The sequence below is a fragment of the Perca fluviatilis genome, chromosome 17 (assembly GCF_010015445.1).
Source record: "Perca fluviatilis chromosome 17, GENO_Pfluv_1.0, whole genome shotgun sequence".
NCBI lineage: Eukaryota > Metazoa > Chordata > Actinopteri > Perciformes > Percidae > Perca > Perca fluviatilis.
Window position 1 is genome coordinate 14,197,870 of NC_053128.1, and position 12,071 is coordinate 14,209,940.

Genomic DNA, 12,071 nt, shown 5'->3' on the forward strand with positions numbered 1-12,071 from the left:
AAATTGGCTGCATCATTTCATTGCAGGCTAATAAAAGCGTGTGTTTTACTAAGATCACAATACACCTATATGTGAGTTGAATTGCTTGTATATACATCATATAATAAATAATAATAAGATTGTTCTATTATTACTACTATTATTTGTTGGATACAGGCCATTGTTTTTCCACAGAAAAGTTTAATTAGCTTATACCTCGTTAAACATTCTTAAAACTTCCTCTTCCTCATTGAAAATCCAAAATAAAGTCCATGGGTTGTGTTATACACCACATACTTTGAATTGACTTTTAACGGAGAGATAGGCCTATATGTTTGTAAACTCGTTAAATGGTTGGTTAATAACATTCAAATAACGAATAGGCTATAGGCCTAGCCTAATTGAGATATGATCAAAAAGCGATTTACATTTGCCTATCGATTTGGATGCATATCGCATATTCAAAGTATAGGGGGTGACGTGTCTACAGCCTATACATGTATATATAGGGTTAGGAACTTTTAAACATGAGGTTATAGTTTTTTTTTTTCCGTGTATGAATTCAGTGACTTGACTAAACTTGCTGCTGGCTCCACCCTCCGTTAGTCAGCCAGGCCACTACGTGTTAGGACTGATGCCTTTAACTTACAAGCATCTCGGGAAGAGGAGGAAAAAAAGCTTCCCCCCCGGCTCTTATCTGGAGGAATAAAGCTGCTACACGGCCGTCGCAAGTTCGTCAACTTTAAACTCTAACCGGCGTCTTTCCTCGGAGAAAAACTATCCCGTATAAAGGCAGCTTTCCCTCTGTATTTTCCGACTTGGATTAAGTTCTGCATGGAAACAAATGATATGTGAGAGGAGCGGAGAGAGGAGGTGGGTGTCGGATAGACTCTGTTTCTCTTCTTGTTCTTTAATGCATGCATCTCGGATACAACAAGCCTGTTTGATTTTGACCAGAGTGGAAGAAAGAAAAAAAAAAAAAACAAGCCTGTATAGTCCCAGTTGTTGCTGCTGTTGCCACTGCGTGATCTAAATCTCATTGAGGTTTCAGACTTAAAAGGTTTAAATCCGGGAATAAAAGAAAAGAAAATTAGCAATGAAGCAAAAAAAAAAAAAAAAAAAAAAAAAAAAAGACAACAAGTGATAGCCTGTTAGTAGCCTACTAAGAATCATGGCGTTAAAGGCCAGAGTGCTGTATGACTTCCACTCTGAGAACCCAGGGGAGATCTCCATAACAGAGAACGAGCTGGTGACTCTGTTCAACGAGGAGGAGCTGGAGGGCTGGCTGGAGGGGGAGAACAGCAGGGGGGAGGCCGGCCTCTTCCCTGCCTCCTACGTGGAGATCATCAGGGACCACATCACCTCCAGCGCCACCAACAACAACAACAACGGCCTCTCCTCGCCCCCGACCAAAGCCCTGACGCCCACCCACACCTCCCACACGTCCTCGGGCACGCAGTCTCCGAGAGGCCTCGGGGCCGGCAGCGGTGGCAGCGGCGGAGGCAGCTTCCACACCAGCCAGGGCAGCGATGACGACTGGGACGACGACTGGGACGACGCCCCTCCCGCTGCGGCCGACGCAGGGAAGCAGGGTCTGGGCAGCTCGCCCGCCATGTACCCGGTGACCACCTCGTTGCCCGGGCGGCGCGAGAGCAGCCAGCAGCAGCAGCAGCAGCAGCAGGCCAAGGGCTCGGCAACAGTGGGGAGGAACCTCAACAGGTTCTCCACCTTTGTCAAGTCTGGAGGGGAGGCCTTCCTGCTCGGGGAGGCCTCTGCTTTTGTGAAGGACGGGGACCGGATCTGCGTGGCGATGGGGAAGCATGGACCGGAGTGGCAGGAGGACCCGTATCCGTTCCTGTGCACCATCGACGACCCCACCAAGCAGACCAAGTTCAAAGGCATGAAGAGCTACATGTCCTACGGCCTGACCCCGACCCACACCAACGTGCAAGTCAACCGCAGGTACAGGGGGATGTCTTCCTCGTCCTCTTCCTCCTCCTTTTCTTTCCTCTCTGGGATTCCCAAACGTATAGGCCTATATCTTCACCGGATCCCCCCCCCCCCCCCCCCATACACTTAAAAATACATGTTTCTGTGGCTTTTCCTGTGGCCACAATTGTTCCCACAAAATGTTAAAAACAGAGCTGACTGTGGCCTTTTTGCCCTCTGGAGTCCTCAGGAATCTCCCCTTTTTCCTTTCCGATATTCCCTCTGCACCTTTTACATTGTTTCCCTGTCAGTAGGTCTGTCATTTCAAACAAACACTTACTCCCCTTACATTTCAGCTTCCACTTGGTCCTGCTGGGAGGAGGGGAGGAGGGGAGGAGGGGGGGGGGTTCCTACCTTCTTTTTCACTCCCTCTCACTGCATTTTCCTGCCGTTTACTTCACTTCCTAATCTCACTTGTTCCCATTTACGGAACCTTCTCCCTGCCTTCTCACCCACTCAAAATATCCCCACTCAACCCTCCCTCCTGTCTCCCCTTCATATACCCCTGCAGGTATAAGCACTTTGACTGGCTGTACGCTCGGCTCGTGGAGCGCTTCCCGGTCATCTCGGTGCCCCACCTGCCAGAGAAGCAGGCCACCGGCCGCTTCGAGGAAGACTTCATCTCCAAACGGAGGAAGGGACTGATCTGGTGGATGAACCACATGACCAGCCACCCTGTGCTGGCACGCTGTGACGTTTTCCAGCATTTCCTAACGTGCGGGGCGGATGAGAAGGCCTGGAAACAGGGCAAGAGGAAGGCAGAGAGGGACGAGCTGGTCGGGTCCAATTTCTTCCTCACAATCAGGTAAGAGGCTGGGTTTTAAACTGCTCTTTGTTTTTTATTACGAGCTCATGAAAAGCATTGAGCATTTACTGAAAAGCCTTGGTTTGCTGGATGTTAAATACACTGATGATGACTTGTTACAGTCCCAGAACAAGGGCTTCTTTTTAGAGTCACCCTTTTCCAACAGCATTCAGCAATCATTCAAGGAGAAATCCATCGTCAGAAGAGGCGTAGAGACCAACATCTAGAGCAGGAAATAGACCAGAATGCAATGCTGCTATAACACAGATCAGGTTTTTTAATAAGGCCCATGGTCCTGACCTTCTTTACTTGATCACTCCTGCTGCTTTATTGTCATCATCACTATTACACGCTCGCTCTACGTCTATAACCAGCCAGTGAACGTATCAAGTTACAGCCCAGTATTTTGGAGATAGAAAGGCATTCTGGGAAATGTAGGTAATTAGTATAGCTGAAGTACAGGATGTCGGAGTTTCAGGGAAAGAAGGTACCATGAATAACAGCACTTCACACAATGTTACAAAGAATGCCAATTAATTGTGTAGAGGGGGTAGACAAAATGATAGGAACACTAAGGAAAGCTTGGAATGTTACATTTTTGTTCATAGTGCGTCAAAGAGGTATGAGTCAAGTTTGTGGTGCTGGGTTACATCATAGTATTGTGTCAGATATTCCTGTTATTTTGTCCACCCTGTGGAGGATCTTTGCCCTTTGGCAACACACTGTTATCTATTGTCCTTGTTTCACCCTGCTGGAAGCTTTAATTTTACATAGGGAGTGCCTGATAGCGAGGAGGAGATAACAGAGGAATAATCAACAAAGATGATGTAATGCTTCAATAAATAAAAAAATAAAAAAAGGACTTTCAGAATAAAGCAACAAGGTCTAAAATTACCGTCTTTTTGGTTCCTTTTCTTCAGCACGCCGGCTGTCCCGCTGGACCTCCAGGAAGTCGAGAGCAAGATCGAAGGCTTCAAGACCTTCACCAAGAGGATGGACGAGAACATCGTGGTCGTGAACGCCACCATCAACGAGTTCGCCCGCAAGCAGATGGCAGGGTTCAAGAAGGAGTACCAGAAAGTCGGACAGTCCTTCGCACTCCTGGGGCAGGCGTTCGAGCTGGACCAGCAGACCTACTCAGCAGGCCTGAACAAAGCCATCGCCTACACCGGCGAGGCCTACGAGGCGGTGGGAGAGTATTTTGCTGAGCAGCCACGCCACGACCTGGCTCCCATTTCTGACCTGCTGGACCTCTACAGAGGACACCTGGCCAATTTCCCTGACATCATCCATGTGCAGAAAGGTAGGGAAGTGTGCGTTTTCATGTGCTCTGTAATTGTAAAACCACAATGTTAGCATAAATGTAGTCTCGCTTTGCCAGACCTTCCTCCACAGCGCTGCGGAGGAGGGTCTGGCAAGTCCACACAGCATTCCCGGGACGGGAGGAAAAACAGGCTCCGGTTTATTGGCATTTCTTTAAACCAATCACAATCGTCTTGGGCGGCGCTAAGCACCGGACAGAGCCACGGTGTCGCTGCGAAATAGCCTCGGGAAGGAACTTGTTGTGGTGGAACGTGTGTACGTTCAAAAGTTGTTTTTAACCATAGTCCTCATAAATCCACCGGAGTTTAAAATTCCAAAACAAAGAAAGCGGAAGGTGTAAGGAAAAGTGTGAAATCCGGCGGAATTGGACCGTCGTGGATATAGACTAGCATAAATGTAAACGCTCATTTGCAACCACGCTTTCATTTCTATTGGAAGTGGTATAAATAGGCCTTTTGTTTTAGTCTGAACTCTTTCTTTGTGGGATGTAAATGGCAAACATGTCATAGTTTGGGGCAGTGGTGGACTAATGGTTAGAGAAGTGAGCGGGAGGTCCTCGGTTCAATCCCCACACTGACAGGATCAAAATGTCTGGCTGGGGAAAGTGAAAGAGCAGCGCTTGTCCCTCCCTCATTACCACCACTGAGGTGCCCTTGAGCAAAGCCCTTAACCCCCAACCGCTCCAGTGGAGCTGCTCAGCAGATCAGACTGTGGTTGTGCTGGGCAGCTTCCAGGTGTGAATGTGATCAGGGTGTTCCTGCAAAAGAGAGGCTTCCTCTACCTAAACTTATACAAAAAATTTTTAAATAGTCTGGGGGGGGAAAAAAGGAAATTGTGCAGAAATATGGAAAAGGACTTACTGACAAAAAACGACTTCCAAGAAAACAGATGCATGACCTAGCGTGCTTCCTTTCACAGGGGAGGTCAGAGGTCAAGGGTTAGCTTCAAATAGAGCTGGTAGGGACTGAGTGGTCAGGACTCTTGCTCATGGACGCCTCTGCAGGGTGGAGGGTTTGAATCCAGGGAGGATTCCATGAGGCCTCTCGCTCTCAGCGTCCCAGACTCACAAATTAATTAACTTGGATTGCAAAATAGTTCAAGATGTTTCCAAATGCCATCCAGCCTGCAGCCTCCCTATGTATTAATCACGTCAATATAAAGGCACATAATACACAGAGACCCAGATTCTGACTGTTTCAACATGTGTTTTCATTTTACTGAATTGTCAGTCTGTGTCAAAAACTGAAGCCCATGCCCAGTCTGTTGTAACACCCTGGGTACTGTGAGAGGCTGTACTCGCTCGCAGGAAAACACAGAAAGCACAGAAAACACACACACACACACACACACCGACACACACACACATTCACTCAGACGTGTATAAAGGACTTGCAGAGGAGTTAGTTTCTTAGTTCCCTGCAGGTTGTGAGGAGGGAGTTGCTCCTGGCACGCAAAGTCCTGACGTTTGCCTAACCTAGAGGCACTGTTTCTATAGTCCGCTGAGCTCTGTTCTCTAGACACATTCACCGCTCTGAACTATGGAAACACAGTCTGAATCCCAATAGTCCCTGTGGCTGACAGGAGTTCATTTCACCTACTTTGTGATTGACAAGTAACATGTTGTTTTTATGTTCCCCTAAGAGAGTCTAACTTCTCCCGCACTGGAAGATTCCTGTTCCTATTATGAAGTTTTTAAATAACAGTTTAAATTAACTGCTTAACTGCAGTAATTTGTGAAATGAATATTAACATGTCTCTTATTTGTATGAAATGGGACAGCGTACAGTAAGAAATTGATCATAATGACTCAACCAGGCAGGGGGGAAACATATGCCCCAAACTGACTCAAACTTAACCAAACAAATTCTCATGAACATCATCATAAAAAACTCATAGTCACAGGATATGATACCATCATTCCTGATTTCATAGGACCTTACAAAAAACAGTGTTATCATTCTTGGGTACCAGCATGGTTTTCACTTCTGCAAATGAGATTTGTGGTAGGAAGAAGAATAGGAGTTTTCTTTTTAATTTCTTTCAGTTTTTTTAATGTATGTATCTGTATCCCATTTAAAAAGAAATATTGGATAACCATGCCATTTCATTCTTTCAAAATGTCCTGCTACTTACTAGACAAACGCACCCAAAAGACCAAAAACATATTGTAACGTGCATGCGTTGCAAGCTAATTAATGAACATGTTTTATGAGCTATACAAAGGGAGTCATTGACTCAAAGTTCATGACAGATGATAAAAGCACAGACTCTATGAGTAATCCACCACTGCTGTCACAGGAAGCCTTTTATTCTGTTGAGTCCATGATCACATCCCCACAATGCAAAGTCTGCACTTCTGTCATAGTTGTGCAATAACTACCTTAAACTAAAAGATGGCTGGTTTGGTCACAGTTTCCATAACACAGCAGTCATTTTGTCGAAGGATCCTCACGGAGAGAACAATGTTTGCACTAGTGCAGATACGAACATTGAATTACATTCTTTTGATTCAGCACACAAAGAAAACCTGACTCCAGGTTTCACATTTCACATAAACTTTAATTCCTCCTCGCTGGTCTACATTCCACAAATATCTATCTATGTCATATAGCGCTAAACATTTCTCCAACAGCAACCAATTTACAAAAACATGGCAGCATTGCAGCACACATTTAGCTAGAAAAACAGTTGCTGGGCTCTTAAAGGCGGTCATCTTTGTTGACCTCAATGCCCCTATACAGTATCGTCCGACTACGCCGGTTCTGTCTGTGAGGTCCAAAAGGCTACATCTGATTTAAATGAGTGAAGAGATTCCTGGGCCTCTTGTCCTGTGTTGCCCTGGGACTGCAGGAATGCAAAATGGAGCAGTTTTAGGATTAGTTTCCCCTCCTCCTCTTTTCTTCTCCCTCTTTTCCTCCTTCCTCTGTGATACAGCGAGTTGAAGAGTAGGAGGATAAAGAAGAAGAGGGGAGGGCTGTGTGTGTGTGTGTGTGTGTGTGTGTGTGTGTGTGTGTGTGTGTGTGTGTGTGTGTGTGTGTGTGTGTGTGTGTGTGTGTGTGTGTGTGTGTGTGAGAAATGGGGGTTCAGATAGTTACAGAACTTAACAAGTTTCCCACCAGCCAACAGTACAAGAGCTCAAATTATAGCTCTGTAATCGCCTTGGCAATGAGGAGAGCAAAGTCCAAGTTAATTTCAGTTTGTTAGTGTACTTGTTCAGGTATGGCGTGTGTGTGTGTGTGTGTGTGTGTGTGCGTGTGTGTGTGTGTGTGTGTGTGTGTGTGTGTTATTGTGTGTGACAGAGAGAGATTTAGAAAGCGAGGTCAACGAGGTCAGAAAGGAGAGCCAGCTCATCATTTCCTCCACATGCTGCCATGTTACAGCCTTACTCTGAGTTCCTCTTCATCCATTTCTTTATGGATCCAAACTATAGTACTTCCCCCTTTAAAAGTTTAGACTAGACATTCTGAGTCATGACTTGGCGTTGGGTAACTTCAAGGATCCTGGAAAAAGTATGCAATAACCTTGTTTCTGTAGTATGAAAAATGCCATGGTCAGCTGGGAGAGTTTGCCTGCCTTTCTCCCTTTAGTCTTTGGAACTGTAGGTTGTGCTAGCTTGTCCCAACGTTAATTCCAGGCTACCTGCCCTCACACTAGCTTCTCTAACTTACACTAAAGTAATGGAGTGTTAAAAAGGGAAACATTTCCCTCCCATGTTACTAAGCTGTAGGTGGGGGATTTTGACATATTGACCCATGGAAACATACATTGAACATTTGACCTAGAGAAAAAAACATTGCTAGTAATATAAAACTCTTTGAAAGGTCTCTTTAATGTGTCTTATTAACAAATATATTGAGATGTGGAACAAAGGACCGTGGGAACATAGATAGGTATCAAAATTCTCATTTAACTCTCAGCAAGAAAGCAAAATCTGTGAAGAAAAGACAAGAAACTATGCGCTAAGGCTGCTAAAAACATATATAACATATTACATTAAACATAAATATTACATATCTTATATCTTTTGTATTTATTTAACTATGCCTGTCCAGACAAATGGAGTAAACCTGAATGACACTGTAAGTTGAGCACATTTTTAGTCCTTTCTTTGTGATTGCGGCTTTGGTCGTAGTTCTAGTTTTAGTTCTGCTCTATATTTATTTGTATACTTGCCGCGCTTCCTCAATCTCCTTCCTCTCTTTCCCCTCCCTCCACCACCTTTTTCCAGGTGCACTGACCAAGGTGAGAGACTGTCCAAAGCAGGAAGGTGAGCTCCACGACCGCTGCAACATCATTTCCTGCGCCACGCTGGCTGAGATCCAGCACTTCCACCGCACGCGTGTACGGGACTTCCGCTCGCAGATGCAGCACTACCTCCGCGAGCAGATCGGCTTCTTCCAGAAGATCACCGCCAAGCTGGAGGACGCGCTTCAGAGATATGACGATGAGGAGTAGGAAGAGAGGGAGATAACGGAGAAGTTGGACTACAAAGGCCTTGAGGAAACGGGTTGGGGGTGGGGGGGTTTAAAGTGGGGAGCAAATAGGGATGATGGTTTCGTCCTCCAGTAATAGAAAATAAATTTCGTCCTTTGAGAGAGAAAACTCTTTGATGTTGGGTCTCCTGGGCCTGGTACAAGCATTGGAAGAAATATACTACTCGTTATTGAAAGAAAATATAGGCCACTGGGCTGTGGAATGACAACTTCTTGGATTATCTGGACGGCTCTGATTAATGTAGCAGTGACAGGGATCTTGCTGACACTCCAGGCACATCTTGCAACTCAGCGGGACTGCAACAGATATTAAAAACAGCTGCTCTCAATGTGATGGGGCTGCCTCTCCAGTCCCGGTTTCAGGGTCACGTGATGTCTCCATGCCTCCACTGCCCTCCCCGCTTCACTGAAGCCCTGCGTCCGGGAACACAGTAACTCAACAGAAACGTAGACACGAAACTCCCCAAAATCGCTTAAACTGGATGTTTTAATGATTGAAAGACAGGACTTAATGAATTGAATGATTTTTGTTATCTCTACATGTGTCTGTTTTTACTTGAATGACCTGTTCAGTATTGTTTTGATGGGACGTGATTGTTTTGATGGGACGTGATTGTTTGTGAATATGGAACGAGGCAAAGTGGGCGTAAAGTTGGATTTCATTACATCTTGAAATTTGACCTACTTCTGATGTCTAACATCCCTCACAACTCGGATGCCCTCCCATCTTTAGATTATAATTGGAAGCCCTGTGTTCTGCATTCTAGTTTATGCCTTGCCAGACCTAAAACAATAATTGATCTCAGACGATCTGCTTGTTTTGAGAAGTAGCTCCACAGTTCTATTTCTTTGGGTTGCTGCGGGCCTTGGGTTATTAAAACTCAATGTCCACATCTGTCTCTCTGCTTTCCGTCAATCAGGAAAGGTCAGAGGTAAGGCCCAGGGTACTAAAGACCATAGACTGTATTAAAGAAGTGGATGTAGCTTCCAGGAAAAGTAAAGCCAATGAGAAAGTGCCTTAAACCTGCATTCTATCTCATTTCCAGCAGGAGGTTACTTCACTGGTTGCAAAAAGAAGTAAGTCCGATTGAGTAAGTCTGATTGTATAGACGTCTATGAGACAATGACCCATGCCTTGGGGCGGGGATACCTTGTGATTGACACGTCGCTACCACTGCAACCTGTCAATTATGATACAGGCTTAGCAATGCCTATCCATGGCAATGTGTACATTCAAATAGCTGTGAACTTGTTTTTGGGCGCTGTCCGAGTTTTCGTCTTAGAATTTTGACCCCTCTCACAGTGTGTTTCAGTTCATCAAAGTAAAACCTTTTGTTTGCCAAAGAAATGTCATGTTTGGTTGCCCCTTTGCAAACCAAGCTAGCTAGCGCTAGCGTTAGCTGTTAACTTGAGGGAAACATTGCTGATTTTCAGGCAGCTCTGTGTCACTGCAGCGCGGGCAGTACTCGCAGATGAACTCGATGACGTACGTCGGCCGGTTGAAAATTAGCAAATGTTCCATCTTAAGCGTTTAGCTTAGCACAGCGCCTTTGAAACAACACTGGCCTAACGCTCCTCCCAAGCGCCACTCTGATGCCAAATATGGTCATTTCTGGTTCCAAAAACCAAGATGGCGATGGCAAAAATGTTACTCGAGGCTTCTAAACAGTAGTCCACAAAACAATGGATGATATCACAGTAGCTAGGTGCACTTCATTTATACAGTCTATGGTACAGACACTTTAACACGATGGATGCTTCCCCGGCATTAAAGCTTTGAATCCAGATCTTCCAGCTTAAAGCCACAGTGTGTTTGCGTTTTCAGCGATTCTTACAAAATTCTTATGAGGGCATAGTTTTGTTTTATTGTAAAAAGACAATCTTCGTGAAGATCTATGTGTTTAGTTCACCCAATTCTGTCTTTTTTTTTTGATACTGCCACTTGAGGGCACCAAAGTTGGACATTTTCTGATTCTACATAGTGGCTTTAATGACGGTTGCTCTTCTCAGTGGGCTCTACTAACCTGCTACTCTAAAGCATATCTTGGTAAACTAATAAGTAACCAAACTAAACTCACAGAACTGTTTGTTGTAAGTCCCCAAAACATCACAGTATTTTGACACCAAGAGGGAAGTTTATGATCTGGTGAATATAACCAATAAAAATTGACCATAAAGTAGATCACTGAGATAATCAATTGAATGCATTACAATGGTTTACACCAGGGGTCTTCAACGTTTTTCTAAGCCAAGGACCCCTTAACTAAAAGAGAGATGGGGCATGGACTCCCTATTACTTATCATGTTTAAATGTTAAACATACATGTAGCACAGTGAACCCTTAGGATGAACTGTGTATGTGGATGGCCTTAGTGACTACCTTACCTATGGGCCAGTTAGCAGTGGGGATTGATGTTTGCTAATAATATGTTGGATTCATGTTAAGACTTTTGGTAACACTTTACTTGAAGGTATCTACATAAGAGTAACATAACACTGTCATGACACATGAACCCTAACCCTAACACTAACCATAACTTGTCATGACAAAAACCGAATGACACTTACTAATAGCAGTGTTATGTCATAAACATTTATGACTTGTTTATAATGTTCATGACACATTCATGACAGTGTCATGTCACTCTCATGTAGATACCTTCAAGTAAAGTTAAAACAAATTGTAAACACTTTTTTAAAAATGAACAATAATTTGGAGGCCCCCCCTGCACTGACTCTGAGGACCCCCTAGGGGCCCTGGTACCCAATGTTGAAGATCCCCGGTTTACTCTATCTAGTGCTGTAAATGTTACACTCGCATAGAGTATACCTGGTAAATGTAACGTCAGGCGTGACTTATTCCTCTCCTGGGATTTTACTTCACCCGGTTTAGAATAGGATACACCAGCAGCCAGGTCGCTAACAGTGTTCTTCACAAACCTGTAATCCACTATGATCAAACTGTTTCTTAACACTTTTAATGTAACACATCCGAACAGCATTTCAGTAGATAAATGAAAGTAGAATTTATTTCAATCATATTGTATCGTATTGTTGACTGTTTTCCCTAAATATAACTTATAGTTTCACGTGACCCGTTCTTTGTCTTTCATAGCGTTTTGATGAATATGAAATGTTTTGGTTATCTTCAGTAGGGCTGTGCTCGATTAAAGAAATTCTTAGTCGACTAACACTCATTCAATTGTATCGACTAATCGATTAATTGATTTAAATCGACAGATCTGTAAATCTGAGTTTCTCCGCAAAGAGTCAATGCAAAAGCACCACTTTAATTCTTGTGTTTACCAGCGACGTGCTCGTACATTTCTTGGAAATAAGTCATTCAGCATGAAAAAAGCATCAAACATGACTAATGGACTAAAGAAATCTAAGTTGACTAAGACCAAAACGACCGATTAGTCGACTAATCGACTAAGAGGAACCAGCCCTAACCTTCAGTATATTTAAATATTTAGTTTTTG

General features: G+C 44.2%; 1 protein-coding gene across 1 annotated transcript; it reads left to right on the top strand.

The window, feature by feature from the left end:
- The first annotated feature begins 1,088 nt into the window (after positions 1 to 1,088).
- On the top strand, positions 1,089 to 11,117 carry LOC120545562 (sorting nexin-18-like). Its single transcript, XM_039780012.1, has 4 exons — positions 1,089 to 1,941; positions 2,480 to 2,773; positions 3,694 to 4,076; positions 8,325 to 11,117. Exons 1-4 carry the CDS (start codon positions 1,151 to 1,153, stop codon positions 8,549 to 8,551), a joined length of 1,695 nt encoding a protein of 564 aa, XP_039635946.1. The 5' UTR covers positions 1,089 to 1,150; the 3' UTR covers positions 8,552 to 11,117.
- The last annotated feature ends 954 nt before the right edge of the window (positions 11,118 to 12,071 follow it).

Bases quoted from the DNA above. Each gene is read 5' to 3' on its own strand.
- LOC120545562 (XM_039780012.1), top strand. From the start codon at position 1,151: ATGGCGTTAAAGGCCAGAGTGCTGTATGACTTCCACTCTGAGAACCCA. The intron at 1,942-2,479 runs GTACAGGGGGAT...ATACCCCTGCAG, and splicing joins AACGTGCAAGTCAACCGCAG to GTATAAGCACTTTGACTGGC. The intron at 2,774-3,693 runs GTAAGAGGCTGG...CCTTTTCTTCAG, and splicing joins AATTTCTTCCTCACAATCAG to CACGCCGGCTGTCCCGCTGG.